Genomic DNA, 26,303 nt, shown 5'->3' on the forward strand with positions numbered 1-26,303 from the left:
AAGCCCAGAGAGCACCACGGACCCCTCATTTCAGCCCTGAGCTACAAATATTCTGCTTTATTCATAATAATCTTCTCCAATCTAGGGAAACAGGCCAAGTCATAAGTGGAGTTTTCTACTAACTATCCCTTTCCCGGTTCCCCAAGCCATGGGCCGGAGGGGCTCCCCGCCTTCTCCTCCTCCAACCGTTCCACCAATGGCCGCACATCCCTGCCATTAATTCATCCTTGTTTCAAAGCAGGGCTCAGCATCCTGGCCTTACCCCCCCCTCCCCTCTTGATCCCCTGCCGTCTGAAGATTGATAAAAGAGTTTCATAAACAGCCCAGGCACAAGCATACATCTATCGATCATCCACGCAAGCACATTTCAGTACGTGCACACCCGGTGACCAGGCATCTCCCAACCAGCAGCAGGAGGCCAAGACCAGAGCAGGTCCGCCGAAGAACATCTCTCAGAAACAGCCTCATTAGAAGCCCAGAGCAGGCTTAATTATTCACAGGTATATAGCCGGTCTCGCAGGTGATCAATTCAGAGGGGGGGAAAAAAAGATTTAGAAAATCAGGCATCCTCCGCTAGCTGCCGAAAGAGGCTGTAGGGAAATAAATAAATAACCAGCCCAGGCATAAATAACAGAATAACAGAGTTGGAAGGGACCTTGGAGGTCTTCTAGACCAACCCCCTGCTCAAGCAGGAAACCCTAGACCATTTCAGACAAATGGCTGTCCAGTCTCTTCCAAAAAACCTCCAGTGTTGGAGCACCCAGAACTTCTGGAGACAACTTGTTCCACTGGTTAATTGTTCCCACTGTCAGGAAATTTCTCTGTAGTTTCCATCCTGATTGCTTCTTGTTCTGCCTTCAGGAGCTTTAGGAATAAGGAGAGTAGAGAATAGAGTAGAGTAGAGAATAGAATAGAATAGAATAGAGATAGAATAGAGAATACAGAAAGAATAGAATAGAATAGAATAGAGAATAGATTAGAGAGAGAGAGTAGAGTAGAGTAGATAGAGAATAGAATGAATAGAATAGAGAATAGAATTAGATAGAGAATAGAATAGAATAGAATAGAATAGAATAGAAACAGAATAGAGTGAGTAGAGTAGAGTAGGGATAGAATAGAATAGAATAGGATAGAATAGAATAGAAAGGGATAGAATAGAATAGAATAGAATAAATAGAATAGAATAGAATTAGACTAGACTAGACTAGGGACTAGACTAGACTAGACTAGACTAGAATAGAACAGATTAACAGAACAGAACAGAACAGAACTGAATTGAAAGGGATCTTGGAAGTCTTCTAGTCCAACCAATTGGACATAATTCTCACTAACAGAGATGAAATGATAGAAGGTGAAGAGGTTGACCCCCTCTTCTATGTGGCAGCCCCTCCCTTGAGGATGGGAGGGGTTCTTCCTCCCTTTCTGGATCCGGCCCATGGAGACACACAGGAGCAGGTGAAGAGCCCCTGAGCTTGTGCAGAGGGCTTTATCCTGCCCCACCGCCAAGGAAGAATAGCAATCCAATTTTTAAGGTGAACTAAACGAGATGGTTTCGCCCAACAGTCCTACAAATGGCATCACGCCTTAGTTAGCAGAACAGGAAAGAGGGCAGAGAGACCAAGAGATTCCTCCACCCAACTGAGAGGGTCATGACTTAGCTGAGCTGGACATTGGGACATACCGGTTTGCATTAAGAGCCCGACCCCCCTTGACCCTCGTTTCCATATCCCCTGTTCCAAGCACGGCCCATAAACCAACCAACCAACCAACCAACCAACTTCTTGAGGGTCAGAAGAAACCATGGCTTGCTTAACCCACTTCAGAAAGTCTAGGTCAGAGGTCTCCAAGCTTGGCAACTCGAAGACTTGTGGACTTCAACTCCCAGAATTCTCCAGCCTTCAAGTTGCCAAGGTTGGGGGACCCCTGGCCTAGGTCCTTGCGGGCAGCTATAGGGTGGGGAGGGCAGAGCCAGCAAGGACATTAGGGGTTCAAGGCTTGCACCCCCCCCCCCACTTCCTTCGCCCTGCCACGATTCTTGCATGGCTGGGGCTAACTTTGGTGTGGGTGGGTTGTTTTTTTTCCCGTTTTTTTTTTCAAATCCTCTTTTATCTCCAGATATTATTTATTGGTCTGCTCCATCGCCACCCGCCCTCCCCTTCTCTCTCCCCCCCAGCCTGGCTTTCCACTCCCCCAACAGTGTCCCTTTTCCCGAAGAGCGCAGACGTGGGGGCTAGCCTGCCAGACGCCGATGGAATCATCCTCTTTCAACAGCATTAATTATCTCCAGCTTTCCATAACAAGCCGGGCTTTGGGGGCGGGGGGGGGGGCAGGGGAGGGAGGGCGGGAGGGGGCAGCACTCCGACCCCCTCTCGCATGTCAGCAGTGCAGGGAGTTTGAGAAGCAAAATGCCTTTTATTCTTTGCAGCCGCAAGCAGAGTTGCCTTTGATCTACCTCTTAATTCGACACACACACACACACACACCCGCCCCGCTTTTATTGGGGGCAAACCATGTCATTGCTTTTATTATTCATGGGTGTTGTTGTTTTTTCCCTCCCTTCATTCCTGCCAAACCCAGCCTGGAAGGGGAGAAAGGGAGCAGAGGGAAAGGGAGGACGCTAAGCACCCCTTTTTCTTGGTTTGTTTTTTCTATTTTGGAGGGAAGGGATTTTGTCTCATTCTATATTGCCCCTGAAGAATATATCTTTTCTTCTTCTTCTTCTTCTTCTTCTTCTTCTTCTTCTTCTTCTTCTTCTTCTTCTTCTTCTTCTTCTTCTTCTTCTTCTTCTTCTTCTTCTTCTTCTTCTTCTTCTTCTTCTTCTTCTTCTTCTTCTTCTTCTTCTTCTTCTTCTTTTCTTCTTCTATATATATAAAAGCAAAATACCGCTCGTGCATCATCACAAAATCTCCAGAACCGTAAAGCCTACAAACTTGAAATTTGGCCCCTATGTTCCTCTTGGCTTCTAGGGGCTCACTAATAAAGGATTTTTCGAAATGACCATCTCAGCATTTAGTATTTCCTATATTATTACTATTAACACGCTCTGATGCTAAGGAGTTCTACTCCCCCACCCCACCTGAAAAAAAAGAAATCTCTTCCAAACGCAAAACACAAGCAGAGGAGTTTCAGTTTTAGTTTCAGAGCACCAAGCAGCTTTAGTCCAGAACAGTTGAGCTAAGCCACACCCAGGCTCCTTACTGTCTCCTTCTTGCTCACACAGCAAATACTCTTTCAGTTTCCAGACAGCCCTCAACTCTCTTCACACACTGACAGGACGCTAGCCAGATGAATACCGATGGATGCTGGTTGGCAGAGGCAGAAATCCCCCCCCCCTATTTTCCTCCCCAAAAACTAAGCCTGACCACATAGTTTCGTAGTGAAGCACGGGGATCAAGCTAGTGTAGGTTTTTCAGAAAAGACTGGACAGCCATTTGTCTCAGATTGTACTGGGTCTCCTGCTTGAGCAGGGGGTTGGACTAGAAGACCTCCAAGGGTCCTTCCAGCTCATTCTGATTGATTGATTGAATAGCTCTGTTGATGAATCTAATTTCTCCGGGGTCACCTCTGCCTTTCTACTGAACATTTCAAATGTTTGAGACTCCTTCCTCCATCCCCAGGCTGCCTTGCCCATGTCTGTTTCTCTTCTCCTCAATAAATATCTTAATGAGAAATGTATCTTGGCCCTGAAAACAATGGTAAACCGCTTCTTGAAAAATAAAAGGATGGGTGTGATGGTGTGCTAAAGGAGAACAACGCCAATGTTGAAAAGATGTCTTTAATTTTAAATTAAAGTTCAGGATTAAAGGCACCAGGGGCCTCCACTCCTATGGCTTTTTTTTAAAAGTCCCAAGAAGTTGGTCTGTAATCTTCTTTTGGACGACTAAAATTAGCATTTAAATATGCCCACATGGCCACATGTCTCGGGGCTAAAGTCTAACCTCAACGTTTACATGAAATTGGGACTTTTTCTGCCTCTGCCCCATTTCAAAAGCATTGTTCAAGCTTTGTGGAAAAGATACACAGTATATGACTGGGCGGTAAACTTCCTGATTTTGTTGGAATTTATTGTCAACATGGGCTCAGATATCTGCAGTCATTCTGAACATAAAACACCCTTCAGTTCCTTGATGAAAAAAGATTCTGGCTAGTATGACTTCTCAGTGTATCCTTTTTCATCACCAATCATCTCTGCAGCTAGAAGATTGTCACTTCCTCTTATGGTGCATTGGCTGATGATTGACTGCCTAATTAGGGAATTCTTTCAATACTGTGATATCAAGAATAACAACATCAGAATCAGTGAAACCAAAATCACTAGGATGGCTTGTGAAGTTGTGGGTGCTCCATCACTGGAGGTTTTACCTCTTTGAAATCATGTAAGGTCTCCTGCTATGAGCAGGTGGCTGGAGTAGAAGACTTCCAAAATCTCTTCCAACTCTATGGTTCTATGTTCTAACATGAACACCCACTTTTGGAAGAAGCCATTGCAACCAACTGGGGACCACATCGGTTGATTCAAACCATAAGCAATATTTATGGGCACTTCGAATAGGCAACTTTTTCAGCCTCTTATCTCAAGGTTGGCCTCCAATTTGAGAGAAAGGAAGCTTTTGGGCTCATCAAATTCTTTTGTTGAAAAAGTGGCTGTTAATTCAGAGGCAAATAGGGAAGAACAGATTCAGAGCATGGGTGATTAGCACATGACTCCTAATTGCCTGGGATCAAATCACCCAGAAAAATTACACCTCTGGTTACTATTTTTAATAGTAGTAACAAAATAGCTGCTAATTAGACAACAAACAGATAACTCAAAAGGCAAGGGGATAGGAAGAGGTTGGGGATATATTTGGACTTTGATACTGATAGTTCTGTGCCTAAAGTTAATCCCACATCAAGGAAGAGCACACTTGAAAATATTCTGCATTTCACATCAACAGCAGGAAGGATTTGGTGCCAGGATTAAGGATGGTGCTTTGAACTCACGCCGGCCTAGATGCCACCAAGGGGTGCTATTATGGGCTAGTTTCCTGGAGGTTCCTCATAATCTGAGATATCATGCACATACATCTTCTCTTTTCAGCTCAAATTCAGTGGGCCCAGGTTGAGAAAAAATCTATATTTTAACCAGTGCAAAGGAATAGTGTCCATTTTGATTTAAGCAAACTGTTGTGCCATTGTTGTTTTCATGATCTTTTCATGATCATGATCTTAACCGTCTCTGCCTGTGTTTCACTACCACAGGCCAGAAACTCCTGATATATATATTTTTTTTTAAAAAGCGCCATCTTCCCCTCCAATACATTTTTTAAAAACTATGTTCATAGCTATTTCAGATGATGAATGCTCGCAGATTTACAACTATTGTTCATGCAAGTACTATATTAGATATAAATCAATACCGTAAAGAACAATTTGCTAAAAATACCCACACCCAGTTTGCTTTCAGATTATATTAAGAACTGTTTGAACCTTATAGCCTGTAACCAAAGTCCTCTGGTCAGAATAAACCCAACCGGAGACCGGACTCAAATTAATTAAATATGAAATAGAGCCAGCCTGGGTCTCACTCCCAAGTGTGCCCAGCCCAGCAAACCCTGATACACCAAACTCTGCTGTTGCCCACAAAGTCACCAGGGTGCTTTTCACATGTTGAACAGCAGCGAACCCAGGTTTATAACTAGGTTTGCAAACAAATGCATTTCATCCATGCTTTATGTTTTTAAATGTGGACTTAAAGCATCTTCCCTATGAATTGCTGCTCTTAGCACTGACCATCCTCTTCCCCCCCCCCCCAAAAAAAATGGCTCACCAGAGATCTTGCACCAATAGTCACAAATCATTGCAACATTAAAAGGGAAGCATTTGCAAAATAGAACACAACTCACTCTGTACCGAAGAAAAGATCCACGTTGTCAAGTACACCAGTGGGTTCAAAGGCGGATCCTTCTCACGTCAGACAATCCCCCAATGCAAGGACTACATCAAACCAAATGGGAAATGATTCATCTCAACTGGCCTACCCTGTCCTCTTTTTAGGGGTATTTTTCTTTGCAATTGTCATCCCTCCCCCAGATAGCCAACCTGGGGACACTGGTTTGGGGGGATAGCTGTTTATGAAAGAATCCCCTGATGTCAGAATGCAACTCAAACTTAAAAAACAACACTCTGAAACGGGGCCATTAAAGCAGGAGCCATTGATTTCTGCACAGCACTGGTTGGACTCATTAATTCTAGAAAGTCCTGCAAACAGATTCCTGCACAGCTTCCTAATTGCAACGTGGAACAAACCTAGAGAAATTTCCCCTCACAGCCAAGCAATAAGTGGCATTGCATGCAATAGGTTTATGGTAAGAACTTTAAACTTCTAATTTTTCATCCTGGGTTCTGCCCCCCTCCCCCAAAATCTCCCGTTTATAGTTATGCCGCTTGTAGAGAGGACAACCAATGGAGTCCAATTAACTGCCACTGCCTCACCTTATCTTATTTCTCAAAAGTGGTTTGTCCACATCTTATGATGGTCCATGTCCACTTAATTAGTGGGCTAATACATTATACATGTTTTTTTTGGGGGGGGTCTCATTTAAGGGCATAGAAAATGCCCACCATTTACATTGGCAAAGAGGGCAACTCACTCGGCTAACACAGTTTCTGCAGCCTTCCCAAACGTCGTGAGCAAAAATCATTTTCCGCACCAAAGACCAGGCGGCGTCAAGTGTCACGACGGAATTCTGATCGGTTGAGCAAGTGCCAAACCTCCTTTCCCCACTGCAACCCAGTTTGATAGCAAGAATTACAGACCCGGACCGAGGGTGGGAAGAAAATCATTTTGCTTTTCAGCAAAGACTAATAAACAGTGACAACACCAAGTCTGTTCTCATTAAGCATGCTGAAAGGCGTTGTGGCCACATGCAACGTGAAATGGTTCAGAGGGGGCTCCGAGTCAAAATATTCAACCACGGCTTTTATATATTGGTAGCTCAGGATTGAATGGGAGGGCCCTCCGTGCTCTCTGAGCTTTGGCTCTTTGCTTGCAGATGTTTCATTGCCCAACAAGGTAACATCGTCAGAGCAGAACACATCCCCTCCAATGGTCAACGTTGAGAGGAGCAGGGATTAACCCCAGACAAACAAGCAGGAAACAATACCCCGATCAAGGGAACACCAAGGGCAAAACCACCCCCGGTACTCGTAGGGCAAAATGCTGTATATAAACGGGGAGAGAACCTCACATTCACCAGCACGGATGATGTTACCTAGTTGGGTAATGAAACATCTGCAAGAAAACAACCGGGGAGGGAGTTTAAGACAATACTCTCCGGTCTCTGGAAGATGGACCAGATGAGGGGATGAATCTAGAAGGACAATCTAATTGCCTTAATCCACCAGTTTCTGCCAGTGCAGGACACCCATGGAAAGCTACATACCTGCTAATCAGAACCACAGTAGAGGGTGCACAAAATCCTGTCACTAGCAACTTAGCAATGAGCACATAAGCACCCTTGGGCAAGCATGCCACTTCCTTCAAGGGATTTGAAACCTAGATGTTTCTCCCTTGTGTTTTACAATGAGAGAGAGAGAGAGAGACAGAGAGACAGGAAGAGAGAGCACATCAAATGTTTTTTTGGGAAAGAGAAACGGTAGATTCTTGCTTCAGCCAAGGGGAATATCCCCAGAGCCGTGTCCTTCAGACACAAATGCCAATACAGAACCCAATCTGGCTCCATTTGCCAGCGTGGCACCGAGAACGAGGCCTTCGCATCTGGCAGCGAAGAGATTAGAGCTGGTATCAGATTCTCTCCTGCTTGCCAGGGCTCTAGATGATGATTTATTAGGTTTGATTTCATGTCCTTTAAACCTATAACGTGTCAAATAAAGTCGTGGGATTATGGTGGCAGATCCGTTTCACGGGGGCCCCCGTTAATCCACCATTTGTTTCCACCCAGCAAACTTCCACCCTCTCTCTGCACAGTCACACTGTCACCGCAGCCGTGATGTCCCCCAAACATCACATGAACGCTACTAAAATGTCTCTCCCCCCCCTCCCCAATTCGGTGAAGTTAGCTAGAATGGAAATAAAGAGGGGCGGGGGAAAGAGTACATCTTGTGATCTGGTACAGATCAATAAACAATGGAGGTTCTATTTAGGAGCCAGAAAATCTTTGGGGCATTGGTGCCATGCACCCATCTCTGCATGCTTCTTTTTAACCCCTCTGCAAGATCTCAATCTTGGGGGGGGGGTCTTGGCATCATTCGTACCCACCTACCAGGCCCTTCCTCCTTCAGATGGCTGTATAGGGCTGGCATTCCTCCTGACAACGGTCTCCACCACGTCATGAGTTCAAACTTTTAATTACATTTCATTATCATTCTTGACGGCTGTCAATCAGTCCTTGACAATTGGGGAGGGGGAGGAGGTAAGCTGTCAAGCAGGATTAAAGGAGGCCTTCGAGATGGGGGAGGAAGACAATAGGATGCCTTCAGAATGGTTAAGTTCTTCTTGTCATTTCATCGCTTCCTCAAAATACTTTTGATTTAACCAGAAGCTGGGGCCCGTATCAGAATACATGCTTCTTTCCAATCGGATGTAAGCAGCAGCTTCAAGAGTTTGCCAGCCTGTCCAGGCACCAATCTGCAGGTCGGGCCTTCCAGGTTGGCACCTTGAAACTTTCTTCATCCTTGACCCAAATTCTCAGTTTTCCACAAGGATTCCAGGTTGGCTGTTTGACACCCAAGGAGGTGCAAAACCAACAGGAGAGATTCTGCCATCCTGCCATCTCCCCAGCTCTCCCCTCTGTGCAGTTTTCCTCTCCTTCCTTCCCCTTGGCCAGCTGTCTTAAAAGGCCTTCACCTTCCTCCCATGACCTTAAAAATAAAGCCAAATCTCCAAGCGGCAGATTTAGCTTCCTTTGGGGTTCCCCTCGGGGAGGCAGCAGCAGCCCAACCAATCACGGTGACGACCAAATCTCTCCGTTCCCACTGCAGCAGACCCAACAACCCCTGGTGTCTTAAACACACACTCACACCCAGAGAGAGAACGGAAAACAAATTCTCTTTGAAATGAACAACCAACTCTGGGGCAGACAGTTTTCCAGCAGTGAGGAATTGAATTCCTTCTCCTGTCAGCAGCCAAGAAAATCCAAAAAGAACCATCAAGAATGATTGTGCTTCTTTCAGTAGAAATATGAATGCCACAACACTAGTAAGTACTAGCAGGGGGGAGGAGGAAGAAGAAGAGGAGAAGGAGGAAAAGGAAGAGGAGGAAGAAGAAAAGAAGAGGAAGGAGGAGGAGGAGGAGGAGGAAATTCTTCAAGAAACGGACTGTAAATCATGGTTGCCTATCAACCAGGGTTTCCTAAAAGGCCATCATCATCATCATTAGAACAAGATCTCCTTTGAACCAATCGCATCCCTCCCTCCCTCTGCAGCTTTGGAGCAGTAAAAGTGCCAGAGATGATATAACATGCATATTTAACCTTCCAGAGTCACGGATGTTTTTAATCATGAGCTGGTATTTCTTGCATTCCCGCCAACAGGAAGGGTGTATAATAAGCCATGATGGGGGCCTTCGTTGGACCCCTGGAATCGGGCAGGAGGGTTTTTTGAAACATGCATGGCGCAATTGGGCCCAGGGAGCCATTAACTCAGGGGAGGAGATCCATATTTATTGGTGGGGAGTGGGCGGACGGACAGGACTTTACCTAGAGCTGAACCACAGGTGTACTGAACGCTCAGAAGTGAGACCTGAACCCAGATCAGGGCAACGTGGCCTGATTAGCGTGGCCAAGAAACTCCCAAAGAGAGCAAAAAACTCCAACAAGGTTGGACCAAGAAAAAGAATGAGAGAGAGAGAGAAAGAAAGACCCTGGCATCTCATTTTGCTTTGAAGGGGATTTAAAATGATCTTAAGTCCTCTTCTGTGCAGGAGTATCATTTGGCGGCCATTTTGGGAGGGTCTCAGATTTTTTTGGGGGGGGGGCCTGGTCTTAATGAGGGCCCCGCTAAGGAGCCCCGTTTTCATCCAGCACGAGTAAAGAACAGCCTGTAAAAAAGAAAGGGCTGCAGTACACGGAGCTTTGTTTCCGCAGCTGCTGCAGGGTGGGGAGATAGGAAAAATAGGATATTTTTTTAAAAAAGTGCCGATTTGTTCATGTCCACCTCCCCACTCCCGTTACGAGTGGCCCAGAGATTGCCGTGTGCACAAAGCACCAGGTAATTGAGCTGCCCCGGCTTAAAAAACAAAGCACTCTTCCCCCCCCAAAAAAAAGCATGCAAGTGCTAATTTAATCAGGTCAAGCCAGTCCCTCCCTCCCTCCCTCCCTCCCTCTTTCTCCAGGGAAAAGGAAAACTTCCCTTCAGGTGGAGGACACGGGGCAGCTCGAAGCCTCCTCGGTGGCAGCTGGGAGCTCTCGTGTTTTGCAGAACGGAGCTCCCTCTAACTTACAATACAGGTAGTCCTCAAATTAGGACCACAATGGAGCTCAACAGTTCTGTTGCTGAGGGAGACATTTGTTAGGGGAGTTTTGTCCCCTTTTACGACCTTTCTTGCCACCGTTGTTCAGGGAATCGCAACGGTTGTGAAGTAAATCTGGCTCCTCCTTTGTCTTGGCTTTGTCAAAAGGGGATCACAAACTCTATGACACCACAACTGTCACAACTCTCAATTGACAAGCGCCTTGATTTTGATGACGCGGGCGGGGGAAAGCTGCCGTGGTCGTAAGGGTGAAAAACGGTCACAAGTCGCTTGTTTCGGTGCCATTCAGAGGTAGGATTCAGCTGGTTCTGACCAGTTCTGGAGAACCGGTAGCGGAAATTTTGAGTAGTTCAGAGAACCGGCCAATCCTGCTTCTGACTGGCCCCGCTGCCATCTCTTCTCTGCCTCCCATTGAGTCCCAGCTGATGGGCTGGGTCTCCTTTGGTTGCCCTGCACAGGAGAACGGAGCTGGAAAGCAGGTTAGTGGGGTGGGGAGGGAAGGGGGATTTTGCAGTATATCCTTCCCCTGCCACGCCCACCAAGCCACGCCCACCCAAGCCAAGCGAAGCCCACCAAGCCACGCCCATAGTAAAAAAATGTGAATCCCACCACTGCCATTGTAACTTTAAACCGTCCCTAAATGAACTGTTGTAAGTCGAGGGTTGCCCGTATGTCTTTTCTGGACAGGTGGGGTAGGCAGCCCAGCGTGGATCCTTCTCTGGCCTGACCTGTTGTAATCCATCTGGCCCATCTCTGCCCCACCCATTTTGCCCCAAGGGGCCCAATTCACCCTCACTGGAAGCCCTGCCAGGATAGCCAAATGCCACCCTCTGGGGCCCTCGCTGTCTCTCCCCCTCCCTCCCTCACCTATAAATACACAGAGTTCATCCATTAATCAGCATTTCCCCACCGGCAAGTCAATCAGGACGGATAACCGGCCTCCAACAATTAGCCAGCGCTCTTATCTCTTAAGCAGGAATCATGGATTTCCCAACCGATGGATCAAACTGTAGGACTGGGCAGTGGGGGGGCAGCGGTGGGTTTGTTTTCTTTTTAAAGACGCCCCATTGATTTTATTCGGGAGGCCACGGTTCCGCCCTGGCCACGTGCGTTTTGCGCCCCAAACAATCCGTTCAATCATCGGCCATCTTCCCCACGCCCTCCGCTTGTTTCCCCCCCTCCCTGCCCGGCCTTTGGTACAATGAGACGCTCTTATTGAGTGGGTCAGATGTTCTCCTGATTAAAAATTGATCCATTTCAAAATCTAATCAAGAGAATAGGATTCTTTCATATGTTATCAAGGGGGCTCTGCTGACAACCATGGAAAGCAAATAAATAAATAAATAGAAGCCCGTACAAGATCCACACGCACCCAAAAAAAGAGGGGGAGAGGAAGCACCCCAAGTACCCCGTTATTAACCCCTGGACTCCAGTGACCCAGTGGCCTCCAGCCGGAGATTGACAAGGGGAAATGATTCGCCAGCTGAGAACCGGTGCCTTGAGTGCAACCTTTGCAGGCTAAAGCCCAAATCCCAGGTGCCTTCGGACCTCGGAGAATCTGGTACGTGTCATATCAGAAGCAGGAATGCGTTAACTTAGCTCAGCCTAGATAGAGCAATATTTCTCAACCTTAGCAACTTTAAGATGGGTGGACTTCAACTCCCAGAATCCCCCAGCCAGCCACCTTCAAGTTGCCAAGGTTGGAAAGCAACAGGCCTTAATCTTCTACTCTTGATCCCGGCAAGAGATCTAGCAACCAAAGGTCGTAGAGAGCGTTCAAACTTACCCTCTTGTGCAACTCTGTGTAAAGGCCAAAAGCTCCTTAGCTCCTGGGCCTTTCTTGGAAGCAGGGCCTCCTTAGCTGACCCCCCGTCTTCCTTCCCCCTAGAAGTCCTTGCGACTTCTCAGATTGGCCTAGGAGCCCTCGGGCTTCCTGGGGTCTCCATTCAGAGGCAAGAGGGATCTGCTTAGCCTTTTCAGGGATCAGCCAAGCGATCCAGATCACAGGGAATCCAAGATCTCCAACCAGAAGCAAATAGAAAATAGAAATTAGGTTGGATGGGAACCGAAACGGAGCCTGAACTGGGTTGGAGCAGCACAGAATAATAATTTTTTCAGTCCTTTCTAAGCAAGCATCCATCCTTGGTTCTCTCCTCTCCATCCTCCCCCCCACCCCCACCCAATTTGATTCATTTCAACAGCCTCTTTGAGAAAAGAAAGGCTAGCGGTTGCTAAAACACCAGGAGTCAGAAAGTCTGGCGGATTTAATGCAGGACGCCCAGAAATCTATCAATACCCATCCAATATTCCTTCATTTCGAGTCTGGCAGGTTCTTCTCCCGCTCACCGCCCACCCTGCCCCTCCTGCCTTCCCCGACCAGCGCCCCAACACTTGCAAGCTCCTTGGCAGGAACCGTTGGGCCAGAACTCTTTGGAAGGGAACTCCAAATTCATTCCGCTTTGGGGAGAAAAGCCCAGCCATTCACTCCAGGCAAACTGGTTCGGGGGGTCGGGGGGAAGCGTCCATCACATGGACCAGTTCTGCCACAACTAGAAGACCCTGCTTCAAAGATTGGGGTCAGAGTTCAGCTGGAGGCCTCCCTTGGGTGAGAACCGACCCTAACCTTTGGGCCTAAGTGCTGCCTTGGCAATGCACTACCCCCGAGGCTTCCTTTCGCCCTGCCCACTGAGGATTGTGCCCAGAAAGGGAAGAAGGCTTGAAACACGGATCCGAAGCCCCTGTCTTGGACCCCAAATGAACGCTGAGCAGCCTGCTCTCTTTCAGAAAAGGTCTGGGGTGCAAATTGGAAAGCCTGGCTGGTGGATAACGCCCCCCCACCATGGGTGGCCTCCCGAGCTGCGAAGAGCAGGGAACAAGCAAAGGAAGGAGATGCCTTTATATGAAAGCAGAGCCTGGTTTGGTTGGTAGGTCTCAGCGAGGCCTTTGCAAAACTTCCTGCTTTTGATGCCAGTCAGGTGTGTTAAAGGCCCTTCTCCCCCCCTCCCCAAATCTGCTTGCATAGAGAGTGCTATCATTAGCCTGTTTTCTTTTGAAGTGCAACATCTGTAGCCTGCCGAGGAGCTCAAGAGGAGCAACGAGGCCTTCCCACCTACTCACTACAAAGCGAGAGGAGAAGCAGTTCATGAGCCAGAGAAGCCATCAGAGACCATTTTATCAACTTGGCGCATTCCAGCACCCTGACTGCTCTGGTGCCATTCTTTGGCACCCTGACAGACTCTTTCCCCCCCCCCCCCAGAAGAGTGGAGCGGGAAATACAATTTGAAAAGAGGCGGGGGAGCAGAGTTCCCCCCCCTTCAAAGCATGGGGACCCCCGACGATGCCAAAAGCAAAGTTTCTGAGTGTCTTTGCATTGTTCATTTGCATTGCTTCTCAATCTCGCTTCTTTTAAGATGTGTGGACTTCAACTCCAGAATTACACCAGCCGAGAAAGAGCAGATGTAGATTAAGGCCACTTCCATGCCTGTTTAGACAAAGGCACCTCTGGGGGGCAATCCAGTTTTTTTGGAACCGAGCAGATTTAAAAGTATCATTGTTATTTCTCATCTATGGGCTTGAAGCACCTGCCTTGCTAGCAAGCCGTCCTCGCCTCCAGCTTCACCAAGAGCTATCCATGGTCCTGACGAAACACTTCCTCAGCGGCTGTGGGAAGACACATCTCTGAAAATAATGCTCCAACACGCCACTGTCTATAGAACAAAAGAGATGAATATAATTTCAGGCCCCGCTTGCAATCCTACTGAAAAAGCCTGGTTATGCTAGCCATAATCACGGCACGTAAGGGCAGCGAGTTCCGTCAGGAAGCTGCCTATTTTAACATTTCAGTTATTGTTCTTTTCCAGTTGGGGTGGTCACGTTTTCAGAACCGATGGCAAGGAAAGTCAGCTTAATACAAACCCACAATCCCAGTCTGTATTCCTTCTAGACGCTTGCGTATCCCCACAACCCGGTCTGTTTGATGGAATCTTTTAGACTTTCTTTTATTTCTCCAACAGCCAACAAATTCTTACAGCTTTGGGGGAAATAAAAGGAACTAATTAATTAATTGCAATTAATTCAGGGAAGAACTTCGTGTTAGGGATGAATCCTCTCCAAAGTAACAATAAATGTGTACATAAATATAACTTTCTAGCTTATAACTCAATGGTTTTTTCTTTCAACCTTAAGCCGTCCAGACATATGGAGAAATGTGCAGCTCTTCTTTATTTTCACACCTGTTATGGGCATAGCAAGAGCATTTGGGAAGATGTCCCTCAAAACAAGCCTACACTCACACAACCAGGTTGCGTATAAGAAACCAAGAGTGAATTTCAACAAGCTTTGCCTTTCCTGCCCAACTTGGCCATTCTGCACGGACCGGGTGGACATTGTGACGAGACAGCCCAGACTGCCAGTTTGACAATTTAATATTGCTCCTGGTAAATGTCAACGACCTGTTTTTCCTGTCACTGTCTAATGAAAATATCACACCAATTTGGATGCCGAGGAACAGGGTGGGGTTTTGCTCCTGGATAAAAATCAGATATGCTTACATGACTGTGTGAGATGACAAGGAAGGTAGCCCTGACTCAATCGAGGGAAAAGAACAGCATTTTGAGAAGGGTATTACTTCAAAGCTGGCAAACGCAGGCAGGCAGGTACAGAGAGAGGCCTACAAAACTTTCCTTGGTGTTACTGCATTGAAGGTTCAACGAAGGCTCTGAAAATGCCTAATTATCTATGTATCCATGCACCAAGCTAGCTGGAATGTTTAGGCTGAACAAGAGGATTTAATACTTTTTATAAGTGCGAGGAATTCTCGGGGTGATTGTGTTGTGGGTTATGTATTGTGAGGTTGCCAGATGGTACTCGGTCACCAAAGGCACCCTGCGCACCTCTAGCCAACCTTTCAGGTTTATTTCTGAGTATTTTAACTACAGCTCAGCATACGATTCAAACATCGAGACAGAATCACGTTAAGAAGGTATCGGCCTGTTGGAGGAGACCAGGCCAAGAGATAAGACACCCCAAAAGATTTCAGGTAATGCTGCTCAGGGCTCTTCTTTAGCTGGTCTCAACATGAGAAGCAAATGGAGTGCCAGTTCTTGGACTGGCACCAGGAAAACCTAGCCTCAGGTGTAGCATCGGCGGTCAAGACTCCCTGGGTGACTCTGGGACAACCTACTTCACAGGCGTGTGGTGGAGCAAAGACAGAGTAAAGCATCTTGTACACCAGGGATGTCCAACCTTGGAATTTTAAAACTCGTGGACTTCAACTTCCAGGAGTCCCTGGCCAGAATTCTGGGAGTTGAAGTCCACAGGTCTTACAGTGGCCAAGGTTGGACACTCCCCTTGCAGGCTGCCTTAAAGTCCCAAATGAAAGGCAGGAAATAACTTATCAATATTTACACACTAATTGCGACATGCCCAGAGTGCTGGTTTTGAGATGGGCAGCCATGAAGAATCTGAAAGAAAAATACGGCAAATGATCTTTTAAAAATGGCGGTCTTGATGATAAGAAACAAAACTTTGCTGCCTATTTGACAGCGTGGAGCAGGAAGCTGTTCCTATAATAGCAGCCTTCTCCCAAATCTGCTGCCCTCCAGATGTTCCATGGACTACAACTCCCATAATTCCTTGGCATGTTGGCAATGGAATTCTGGGAGCTGATTGCCTAACATATCTAGAGGCTGGGGAAAGATTTCACAGATGCTGTTAAAATGATGAATTCCAGTCTTGCCTGATCCCCCAATTTCCTTCCTTCCTTCTCCATCAGCAATTCTCCCTAGAGGTCTTTTCTTGAAGAAAAGGCGAGTTATCCACAATCACACACAGAGAGACCCACAATTTAGAAAGAAAAAAAAAATCACATACCATTAAAAGCCTCTCCCAGAAGGCTTTGCTAATCAAACAGCCAAATCTTTCATAAGCAACCAATCCCGGGTGAGCAATTAAATATTTCCCCTTTTAAAACACTCGCTGCAGCATCAGGATTGAGCTGCCACCCCTCCCCACTCCTTTTCCCCCAACCCCCCCTCAAAAAACTGTGCTAAATTCATTTGATAAATTAACTGGGGGAGGGAAGAGAAGATGGGGAGGGTTTTTTTTTTAAATCCAACTTTGTTCTTTCTTTCTTTTTTTTTTTAATTACAGAATCCACAATGCCTGAATAATGTTTAATAAGAACTATGCAAAATTCCTAACAGCATTACTACACCACACAAAAGAATTAACCTGCTTACTGTGAAAAGCTGCATATTTAATTAAGAACAGAGAGTTCAAAACTACCCAGAGACTTCTAAAGTACTTTTGCCAGAGGGGGCAAATTACAAGCTTCCAGGCTGCTAACAGCATTCTGGCACACGGCCGTCCCCGATAGACCCCATCAAGTGACAACGACGGAAGTCATCAGCTGCCTTTTCAACAGGCAAACAGGAAAGGAAGCTCAGACTTGGGGCAGCTGGGAAGAAAGGGTGGGGGGGGAAACAGCCCCCTTGTTGATAGAAGCAATAATTAAAGAATAATGTTAATTAACTGCTTTTTATAGGAATAAAAAGTACGGCAGCAGGGGAGAAGGCATCCGCCACTGTGTGCTGCCAAGGAAAATTGCAAGCTGCCCCCCCCACCTTTGTGAAAACAGCCCCTCCTAATTGACACAGTGCAGGTTTTGCTAATCAGTTATTTACTGCAGAAGGGTTACAATAGAAGAAATCTAATTATTGGGGGGGGGGAAGGCTTGAGGGGAGGAAGAAGAGGAGGAGGAAGAGGAGGAAGAGCTTTGTCTCTGTGAAGAGGTGTATCAGCTTAGAAGCCCCCTTGCAGCCTGCGGAGGGACCCAATCCACATCTGGAACGGTCACTAAACAAACCGTTGTAAGTCAAGGATTACCTCTAGTTCGGTATTTTGGTTCAGGCACGCTATGAAATGAGGGGTCCTTGGTGCTCTCTGAGCTTGGTTGTTTTCTTGCCGACGTTTCATGGCCAAGCTAGGTAACATCATCAGGGCTGCACCAAGGATCCCTCATTCGAGTGCTGAACTACAAAAATTCTCCTTTGGGTAATGCTGTGAAGGATCTCATCATTTGCAGCAGTAGCCCGGGTAAAATAAGAGGCGGTGGTTTGACTTCATCGAGGGCCGGGCTCACACGAGGCCAGTTGGAGGTGATTTGAGGCACCCATCAGAAGGAACGTTCACCTAGGCGGTGGGTGAGCTAAGGGCTGGGAAGCAGAAGGGTCTACACACAAGTTGCATCTCCTGGTTTCGTTTCTGGTCTTGCACTGCTGTTGTATGGCTCAAGGCCTGGTCTCTTTTTCGCTCTGGATAACCAAAGCTAAGTGGCCTCAGTTGGCCTTATCCGTAGCAATGGGCTTGTGCACAGAAAGAGGGAGGACAGCTTGCCTAACTGGGGGCTGGAAGTAGGAAGCTTCAAGTCACTACGATTGCTCTCAATGCAGGGAAGCAACATGGCGCCCTAGGGGACAAAAGAAGGTTCAGGAAGAAGGAAAAGTACCTTTTCCCAAGCAATAAGCCTGCCTATCGCCATGCTGGCTGGGGGATTCTGGGAGTTGAAGTCCACCCATCTTCAAATAGGCATGCTTGAGAAAGACTGCATTAGGGTATCATATTTACACAGGCCACCGCTTGGTTATTTACCTTTTTTTCTTTTTTTAAAGGAATCGGTGTGACAGAAGTGCTGGCAAGCCCCCACCGTGTCTAGCAATTAATATTAAAGCAGCCCCTGCATTTGCTGTGAGTCAGTTAAACTGCAGCGAAATCGATACGCCAGAGTCCTCTTGGTGCTTTGGGGAAATCATTAAATGTTACACCAAACGAGTAAAAACATACAGACAACAAAACCCAATAATTATCCAGCGAAGCAGTATTAAAAACGGCACTGCTTTGTCAACTAAGAAACAAAGAAATGATTATTTAGCGGGGATCTTTGGCGCATCAGAGCTACACATGCAAACACGTAATGCGGTATAAAAGATCTTCTAGCTGAGATATGGGGACGGGATCCTTCATCTCACACACACACACACACATACATATTCACTTATAGGATTTAAGCAAACTTTGGGTTGCAGGGTCATCTTTATGAGAGTTTTCGCAGCCTCCCCTTTATTAGCCTTGAGGGCTGGCAACTTGTTTCAGTGTCAACAAAAACGAGCAGGATGAAATGTTCAGCACAAAAGAAAATTCCGCACTCATAATCTGCAAGTATACAGACTACAGAAAGCTTTGTCATATCCAGAAAAGGGGGGGTGGGGGGAGTAGGATATGAATGTTGGTGTGAGAGAAAAGATTGGTGTACAGTCAGAAATCTCCGCCGAAAAAGACAAGCCGCCTTCTGTCCTTTGATTCGTTTTGCAACAAGCAAATATCAGAGGAGCACGACACCGTGGGCAAAACAAACACTGTGTTTTGCAACCAACAAGAAGGGGAAAAACAGTTAAAAAAACCAAAATAAGGATGAAAGTAACCCATCAGGAGAATTTCCTGGGAGATGAAAAGCTAAATGTTATGGAAAAAGCATAGTTCTGACTAAAAGTTTCACCGTTCTCCACACAAAGTCAACCCTCCCAAAGCTGGCGAGTTTATTTACGTATCCCAAAGACCTCAATCATCAGGTCTGTTTTAAAAATAATGTACTATGATTAGCAAGCCTTCCCCCGAAGAGGCGGCTCTGGAGCTCTCCACCCACCCACCTCTTTCTCTGCCAATGTTATGATTATAGATGAAAAACAGAGATCAGTCATGCAGTTTAATCAGTTAATACTTATTTTCAGCTCAGAGCCTCCATCCACCCAAGGGATTCCTGGCAGCTAACAATATATTTAGTAAGAACAGCAAAAACGAAAGGGGTGGGGGAGGGGGGGGAAATAATAGAAGAGCTGAAATTTATATAAATTCCCTGACACCATGCAAATTGTCATTTTTGAAAAAGCATGTTATTTTGGTATTCGAGTATAATTATTTCAGTACAATACTCCCACAGTTGTCTGGATAGGAGACAGAGATTCAGCTGGGTGAGAACGGAATAAATTGGGGACTTTCTAGATTTGCATGAAGGCCCATTTGTAAGGAAGGAAAGCAGGGCCTGTCCTCAAAACACCCCACACACACACACACACACTTTTAGAGCCAGGGGTGGTCAGGTAGGAAGCCCCCCAGAATTACACAGCCTCAAGGATTGGTCTTTTGGGATCGAATTTGCTTTAAACGTGCCTTTTTTTTTAAAGGAGAAATTTCCTCACAGTTAAAACATTTAATCAGTGGAGGACGACTTGCTTCCAGAAGTGGTCAATGCTCCAACACTGGGAGCTTTTTAAGAAGAAACTGGACAGTTAATTGTCTGAAATGGTCTAGGGCAGGGTTGGCTAACCTTTCCGGCACCCGAGTGCCCAAAGTGTGCACGCACTTCCTCAAAATGCAATATGTGCACGTCTGCCCTGAGTCTGCCCATGGAGAGGGCTTTCCGTGTCACCTCTGGCACATCTGCCCTAGGTTCTCCCTCACGGGTATAGGGTTTTCCTGCCTTAACAGGTGGCTGGACTAGAGGATCTCCAAGGTCCCTTCCAGCTCTTGCCCAGACAAATTAATATTTACCTCAGCACCATGGAGCATCCCACGGCCAGGTTGCAAATATATGTTCCCGTGAAAATTGGTTTAAATGCCTTGTGTTCCTGTTTTTGGCCTCCTGGTTCCAGTTTTGAGGCCTGGAGATGTGAGAATTACCAGTGCTCTAACTGTAAAACCAGGAAGCAGGTCAACTGGTTGTCCCTGCTGAGCGGAAATGCCCTCCAGGCGACCAGGGAGTAAAACAAGCCATTGGAAGGGACTACTTTGAGCCAGATCGCTCTCAAACCAAATCTAGGCCCTGCTGACGAAAGGGATGAGGCAAAATCTCCATCCTGGGATAAGGAGTCTAGACTTCAACTCCCAGAATTCCCCAGCCAGCCCAGTTCTAAATTCTAAAACTTGATGGACTGGATCTCACCCTCACAATTTCAAATTAAGAAATAACTCCTTTCCCCCAGAACGACAGCTCATCATTGGAACCGAGAACATTCCGGGGCTACAAGATCTCCAAGGTCCCTTCCAGCTGTATTTTGATAAAAATTGGAGAATCTCTCGGTCTGACCAAGGAGAATAGAATTTGTGCTTTTTTGGAGGGGCCAGTCTAATGCTCCTTTGACCTCTTCAGCTAGACAAATTCCGGCCGCCCTACCCCAATCCCACCTCTGTGCTGTGCACACAATTAATTAATAGCTTTATTAATTAGGAGAATCACCCCTCCCCGGGCTGCGATTGGGGTCATCCGTTTCCCAAGAAAGAACACCCTGCGCTAAAGATAAAACTCCACACCTTTGCTAGCAATCTTGTCTGACAGAATCTCAATTACGCAGACTGCAAAGAGGAAGAAGGAGAGAACGAGAGGGCGAGAAAAAGACGCTGGGGGAAACCTTCCTTGGCTCAATGTCGGTCGCTTCCAAGCCCCCAACGGGAGGCAGAGGTTTGGGGGCGAAGGAAAGAGGGCGATCCTGTCCCACCGTCCCTCTCCCACAACCTATTGTTCCAGAATGCCTTCTGCTCTCTTCCCGCAGTGCCTGAACAAGCTGGCAATCACAATATGGCTCTATCAATCCAGGGATGTTGCCGGCCAAGTCAGCATATTCCAGGGCTGAAGGACATCCGAATAAGGAGAAGTTTCTTCTCCCCAGGTAGCATCTCCCTCAACTTCTGCTCCCCACTTGGGACTTAACGGAGCTCTTCAAACGGTTTCCTTGTCTTTTTCTGTGAGGTTTTCTTCCTCCCTTCACTCCCCCGTTTCCCTGTCTAGCTGACAGCTCTTCTAAGAACCTGCCTGACCTTGCTTAGCTTCAGGATCAGCCAAGATCCACTCTAAGCCCTGCCACAACCAAAGGGGACAAGATCAACCAGGCATCACAAACGAAGAACAGGCTGTTCTTAAAGATCTCCGTGAGATTGTACTTCCTTGCTCCCATTCCCACGTTTGAGAGCAAAGGGAGAGAAAGGTGTTTCTGATGCTTTCCTGCAAGTGCCTTTGGTTGGAAAAAAATTTTTGAGCAGGAATAGCTAGCAGTGAGATTCATGATGGCCTCTTTTTCTTTTCTTTTTTGGTTAGCACTGCTCTCAAGATAAACTTAGAAGGTAAAGCACATTTATTCCCAAATGACAGTGGAACACCAAAATAGTGAATTGCCCAAGGACCTGTAGAACGGGAAATAAATCCAAGTCTCTTGATGGGGTTTCTACAAAAAAAACCTGTAATAGATTAACTCCTGCATAAGGAACACCAAATCTCACTCCCTTGCTCTTCATTTTAAGTTATGTTCCCCACCGGTTTCTCCAAGCTAATGGAATACAATCATTTAATCACTACTACGATTGAGAATCAAGAATGTTGACACTTGGTTAAACGCTAGCACATTACAATAAGTCAACCTGTCATGACATGTAATAGATGCCTCACCTAGTGGATACGTATGTAAAATTCATGCACTCTGGAATATCACGCAGGGATAATATTTTAATCGGCACCCCCATTCCCAAAATGCGAAAAAGATGGGACCAAACACTCTCCGAAAGCTCTCCGAAACTGCGGTTCTGTTCCAACTATGCATTCCAAAATCCAAAGAGTAAAAACAACAATGTAAAAGTTTGGAGAGAGAGAGAGAAGGAGGGGGAGGGAGAATGGAAAAGGCTTGTATCTCATGATTAAAGCTAAGGGGGAACCACTGTGATAAGCAACTGTCTGCCATGGGTAAGTCCTTTGGCTCAGGAATCTCCAGTTGAAAAGGGTCAGAGGTCAAGCACAGGAAAAGGCCCAAGACCAGAGATATTAGCTGCAGGTGAAACACTATTTAATTCTCCGGCTGCCTATTCCTTCCTTTAAGTAGGAGAGAAGGAAAGCGGAATAAGAGAAAGGAGGAGTAAAAATGCCAGAAACTAACCATATTGAACGGTGGTCCTGCACACAGCCTGCCTCCCCCCACCCCAATTGCTTCAAGGGAACATGACTCTTAACAGGAAAGGGATCTTGATTGACTATGATGGAAACAGTGGTTGGACATACCTGCAGGGCACCTGGGAAAGAACCGTTCACTGTCAGGCATCCTAAATTTAGCTCTCTGCTCCCTAAAAGCTCGTTGTGAAAGCTTGGGTTGAAAATATGGTCCCCAACTGCCCCTCACTCACATTTCACTGAGCTGTTGTGGACACTCCACAGCAGAAAACAGGTTTTTGCAACCAGGTGCCACAAATGCCTGCTTCGATATTCTAATTTTATAAACGGATACATTTCTCCGTTGAAAAGATAATTGTTTTCCCCCAAATCATCTGCTTTCTTTTTGGAACTAGGGAACTACGCACCACAATGTAGTCAGCTTCCTTGGAAATAATCCTTTGCCCCTCCTTGCTTGGCAAAAGCAAAATAAACTACCCGCAAACATTCAAAATGTTGGATGCACATTGCCAACCTTTTAAAAGACATATTAAAAAAGCTAAGAGGAAGAAAGAAAAAATGCGAAGACAAAAATCTAGTTATGTGACTATCAGGAAAGAAAGACTCCATTAATGATGTTACACCCTGTTTAGATTGTTTCTTAAATGAAATATGCCCAGTGTCATTCCAAACAGGAATTTTATCTGTCCTCATTTCCGAGAACATGTGCACTACAAACGCAGCAGCGTGATCAAAGCCATCAGATTATCAGCTTGTTATTACACGGACCTGCAATTTATCAAGATTGTCCACCCTTGGCCAAAATCCTGCATACACTGTCTTTTTTTAAAAAAAAAACTTAGTTAAAGAATAATGTTTCTATTTTAGATCCTCCTAGCAGAAGAACGTGGCAAGGTAGAGTTTGAGGCACAGCACTGTGGCACCAAACAGAAAAGGACAGACAAATTGGCAGTCAGCGTGTCTTGATCCACATGTGGAAATGACATGTAGACGCAAACATCAGCATAGCTGGTTGCACCATTGTGCCAGTCTTTCTCATTAAGGAGTTTTGCTAAATTTGGAAGGGTTTTTGTGTCTTACGCAGGAGTTTGTACAGATCGTTTTGCTTGATCACATATCTGCGAAGCCTCTTAGGAGAATGCAGAAATGTTGCATTTTCCCCAAATAAACTAGATTTAATTTTAAAGAAGCCTGTCTGGATTGGTGGGAAATGCCTGGGACAAAATCAAGGGGGCTGAGAGTTTTCATCAACTCTCCCACCCACCCACACAAACCCCGAGACCACCCAAAGACTGAGAAGATGGCCAGACAACCAACCCAAACGCCTGGAAGCCTCCCCTTGGCCCAAGCAGGACCTGCACCCATCCTCCTCGGCCTCGGGTCCTTCTGCCAGCCCAGCCACCACAAGCCACCCGAGGTCCTGCCAGTTTCAAAGTCTCCAGGGATCTTAAGGTCTTCGGGGCAGGAGGTGTGTCGGGGGATAGATAGACTTAAGCAGGTGCAACAGCTACTTCGGGGGAAGAGTCTAAAAAACCCACCGAAGAGGGAACTTGCTGGCTTTTCAGAACTGCGTGGAATTGAGGGAGGAAAGAGCAGAGGGACCCTGGCTCACCCCGAAAACCAGGAGGGAGAAGAGTCGTGCGGGGGGAGATGGATGGTCTCGGGGTGCTTCGCTTCCCCTCCCGCTCAGTAGCCAAACCCGCGAAGCACAGGAGGAGCGCCAGAAGCCGTCCCGACACGCGGGGCTTCCCCTCCCCAATCACTTCGGAAAGACCCTTTCGGGACGCCCCCATTTCTCCGCCCCCCGCCCCCCCGAGAAGCCGCAGACCTCAGAGAGATGCGAAAGTTGCAGCCGCCGCCTGGATCCCCCCGCCGCCCCCGCCGCCCCCCAACCAGGCGCCGGGGACGCTCCGGTGAAGGGCCGCCGGCCCCGGGAGCGGAGCGAGGAAGAGGCGGCTGCCGAGGAGGAGGAGGAGGGGGAGGAAGAGGAGGCGTCCCGCGCGACCCTTCCCGGCCGCTTCCCACCCGCCCACCCGCCCGGCCGGCCGCTGCGAAGGGAAGAAGCCCCGAGGGCCGCCCCGAACTCCGCGCCCGTCACCTGCGCTGCCCGGCGAAGTTGCGAGCCGGCGGGGAGGAGCAGGCGCGGCGCGGGCTGGAGGCGGGCAAGCCGGCGGGCGCGATCGGCGCGGGGAGGAGAGTCCGCGGCGGGACCGGCGGCGGCGGCGGCGCCTCCTCCATCCAGCCGGCGAGCCGGGCGCGCGACTCTGCCCCTCCGCGCCTCCCTCGCCCGCCGCGATCAATGGGCGAAGCCGAACAAAGAGCGGCGGCGGCGGCGGCGGCAGGCATCCATCCCCGGTACCTCCCGGGAGGGGGGAGGAGGGGAGCACCCCCACCCCCGCCTGCCCCTCCTCCAGCCGCCTCCCACCCCCACCCCGGGCCCTGCGCCGGCCCCCTCCCCGCCGTGGGACGCCGCCGCCGCCGGAGCGGGGACTCACCTGGAGCCGGCCGAGCTCGGGCTGCTTCCAGGACTGGACCCCGGATCCGGCCTCGGCGGCCATCTTGCGGGAGGCGCGGGAGAGGCAGCCCCGGACCCCGGCCGCCCTGCTGCTCCTGCTGCGCCTGCCGTGAGTGCGCCCGGGCGGCGGCGGCGGCGGCGGCGGCTGGGCGCGGGAGCCGGCGGGAGCGCCGCCCGCCTCCAGCCCTGCCCGCCCGCTGCCTGCCTGCCTGCCTGCCTGCCTGCCTGGGGCTCCTGCTGCCTCCTCCAGGACGCTCGCCGAAGCGCCGGCTGCCCTGCAACAATCGCGCCCCCGCCCGGCCCGCCTCGCTCCTCCCCCCCCCGCCCGCCCGTCAACAAGGCGAGCTGGGGCGGGCGGGGGACGGAGGGCGGAGAGCGCTGCCCGAGGGCCGGGAGGGGGCGGGCAAGGAATCGCCGGGCAGGGGAAGTTGGCAGGAGGAGGACGGGGAGCGCCCGCTGGATCACCGGCCTGCCTGCCTGCCGTTCACACACCGCCCCTCGTCCCCCGGGCAGGACCCGACCCCTAAGCGGCCTTTCCGCCACCTGCTCTGCGGAGGGATCGCCCCCTTCCTCCCGGCCTTGGGGCTCCTGCGGGAGGAGTTGGCCGGGGGCAGGGGGTCTGGGGGGGCCCTCTGGGCTCCGAAGCGTCCGAGGCGTGCAGAGTTTGGCAACGAAGCGCCCAGCCGCAGGGAGCCCCCTCCCTCCCGGAGGCTGACGGAGCCAGGCCGTCCTGCCTTCTCGGGACAAGGGACCTTCCCCCCACCTCGCCCCAAACCGAAAGCCGGGAGCAGGAGGGCTGGCGGGGGCATTCCAGGCGCTGAAGTCTAGCCCCCCCACCCCCTTGAAGCGGCCAAGATTGAGAAATACCCCGCTGAGCCCCCAAAGCGGCCGACTGGGGAGACCGTCGGGAGAGATGCAAGCGCTGCCCCCGCCTCGATTGGGGTGGGGGACCAGGGTTCAGGAAAGTGGCCTGGGACGAGGAGCTCCCCCAAACTGCTAAGGGACCCTGGTTGGTCCTAAGTTCCATCCTCCGAGGTGTTTAGGATGGGGCCTGGATGGCTTCTTCTTCTTCTTCTTCTTCTTCTTCTTCTTCTTCTTCTTCTTCTTCTTCTTCTTCTTCTTCTTCTTCTTCTTCTTCTTCTTCTTCTTCTTCTTCTTCTTCTTCTTCTTCTTCTTCTTCCTCTTCCTCTTCCTCTTCCTCTTCCCCTTCCCCTTCCCCTTCCCCTTCTCCCACTCCTCCTCCTCCTCTTCCTCCTCCTCCTCCTCTCCTTCTTCCTCTTCCACTCCTGAAAGAGCCACACTGGACTCAGATCAAATGATTCTCCCCCGGC

The 26,303-nt window shown here is 48.5% G+C and overlaps 1 protein-coding gene across 1 annotated transcript in view; it reads right to left on the reverse strand.

Annotated features, from left to right (window-relative positions):
- The window catches only part of CUX2 (cut like homeobox 2), a 76,897-nt gene extending 51,725 nt beyond the window's left edge, over nucleotides 1-25,172 (reverse strand). Inside the window, 1 exon segment of the mRNA XM_087942911.1 lies at nucleotides 24,953-25,172. Coding sequence (XP_087799037.1) covers nucleotides 24,953-25,015 — 63 coding nt within the window. The 5' untranslated portion in view covers nucleotides 25,016-25,172.
- Nucleotides 25,173-26,303: the final 1,131 nt, after the last annotated feature.

This window comes from Notechis scutatus, chromosome 13 (genome assembly GCF_049901735.1).
Source record: "Notechis scutatus isolate UNSWTSFEM ecotype Mainland chromosome 13, rNotScu1.2, whole genome shotgun sequence".
In the NCBI taxonomy this organism is placed as follows: Eukaryota; Metazoa; Chordata; class Lepidosauria; order Squamata; family Elapidae; genus Notechis; species Notechis scutatus.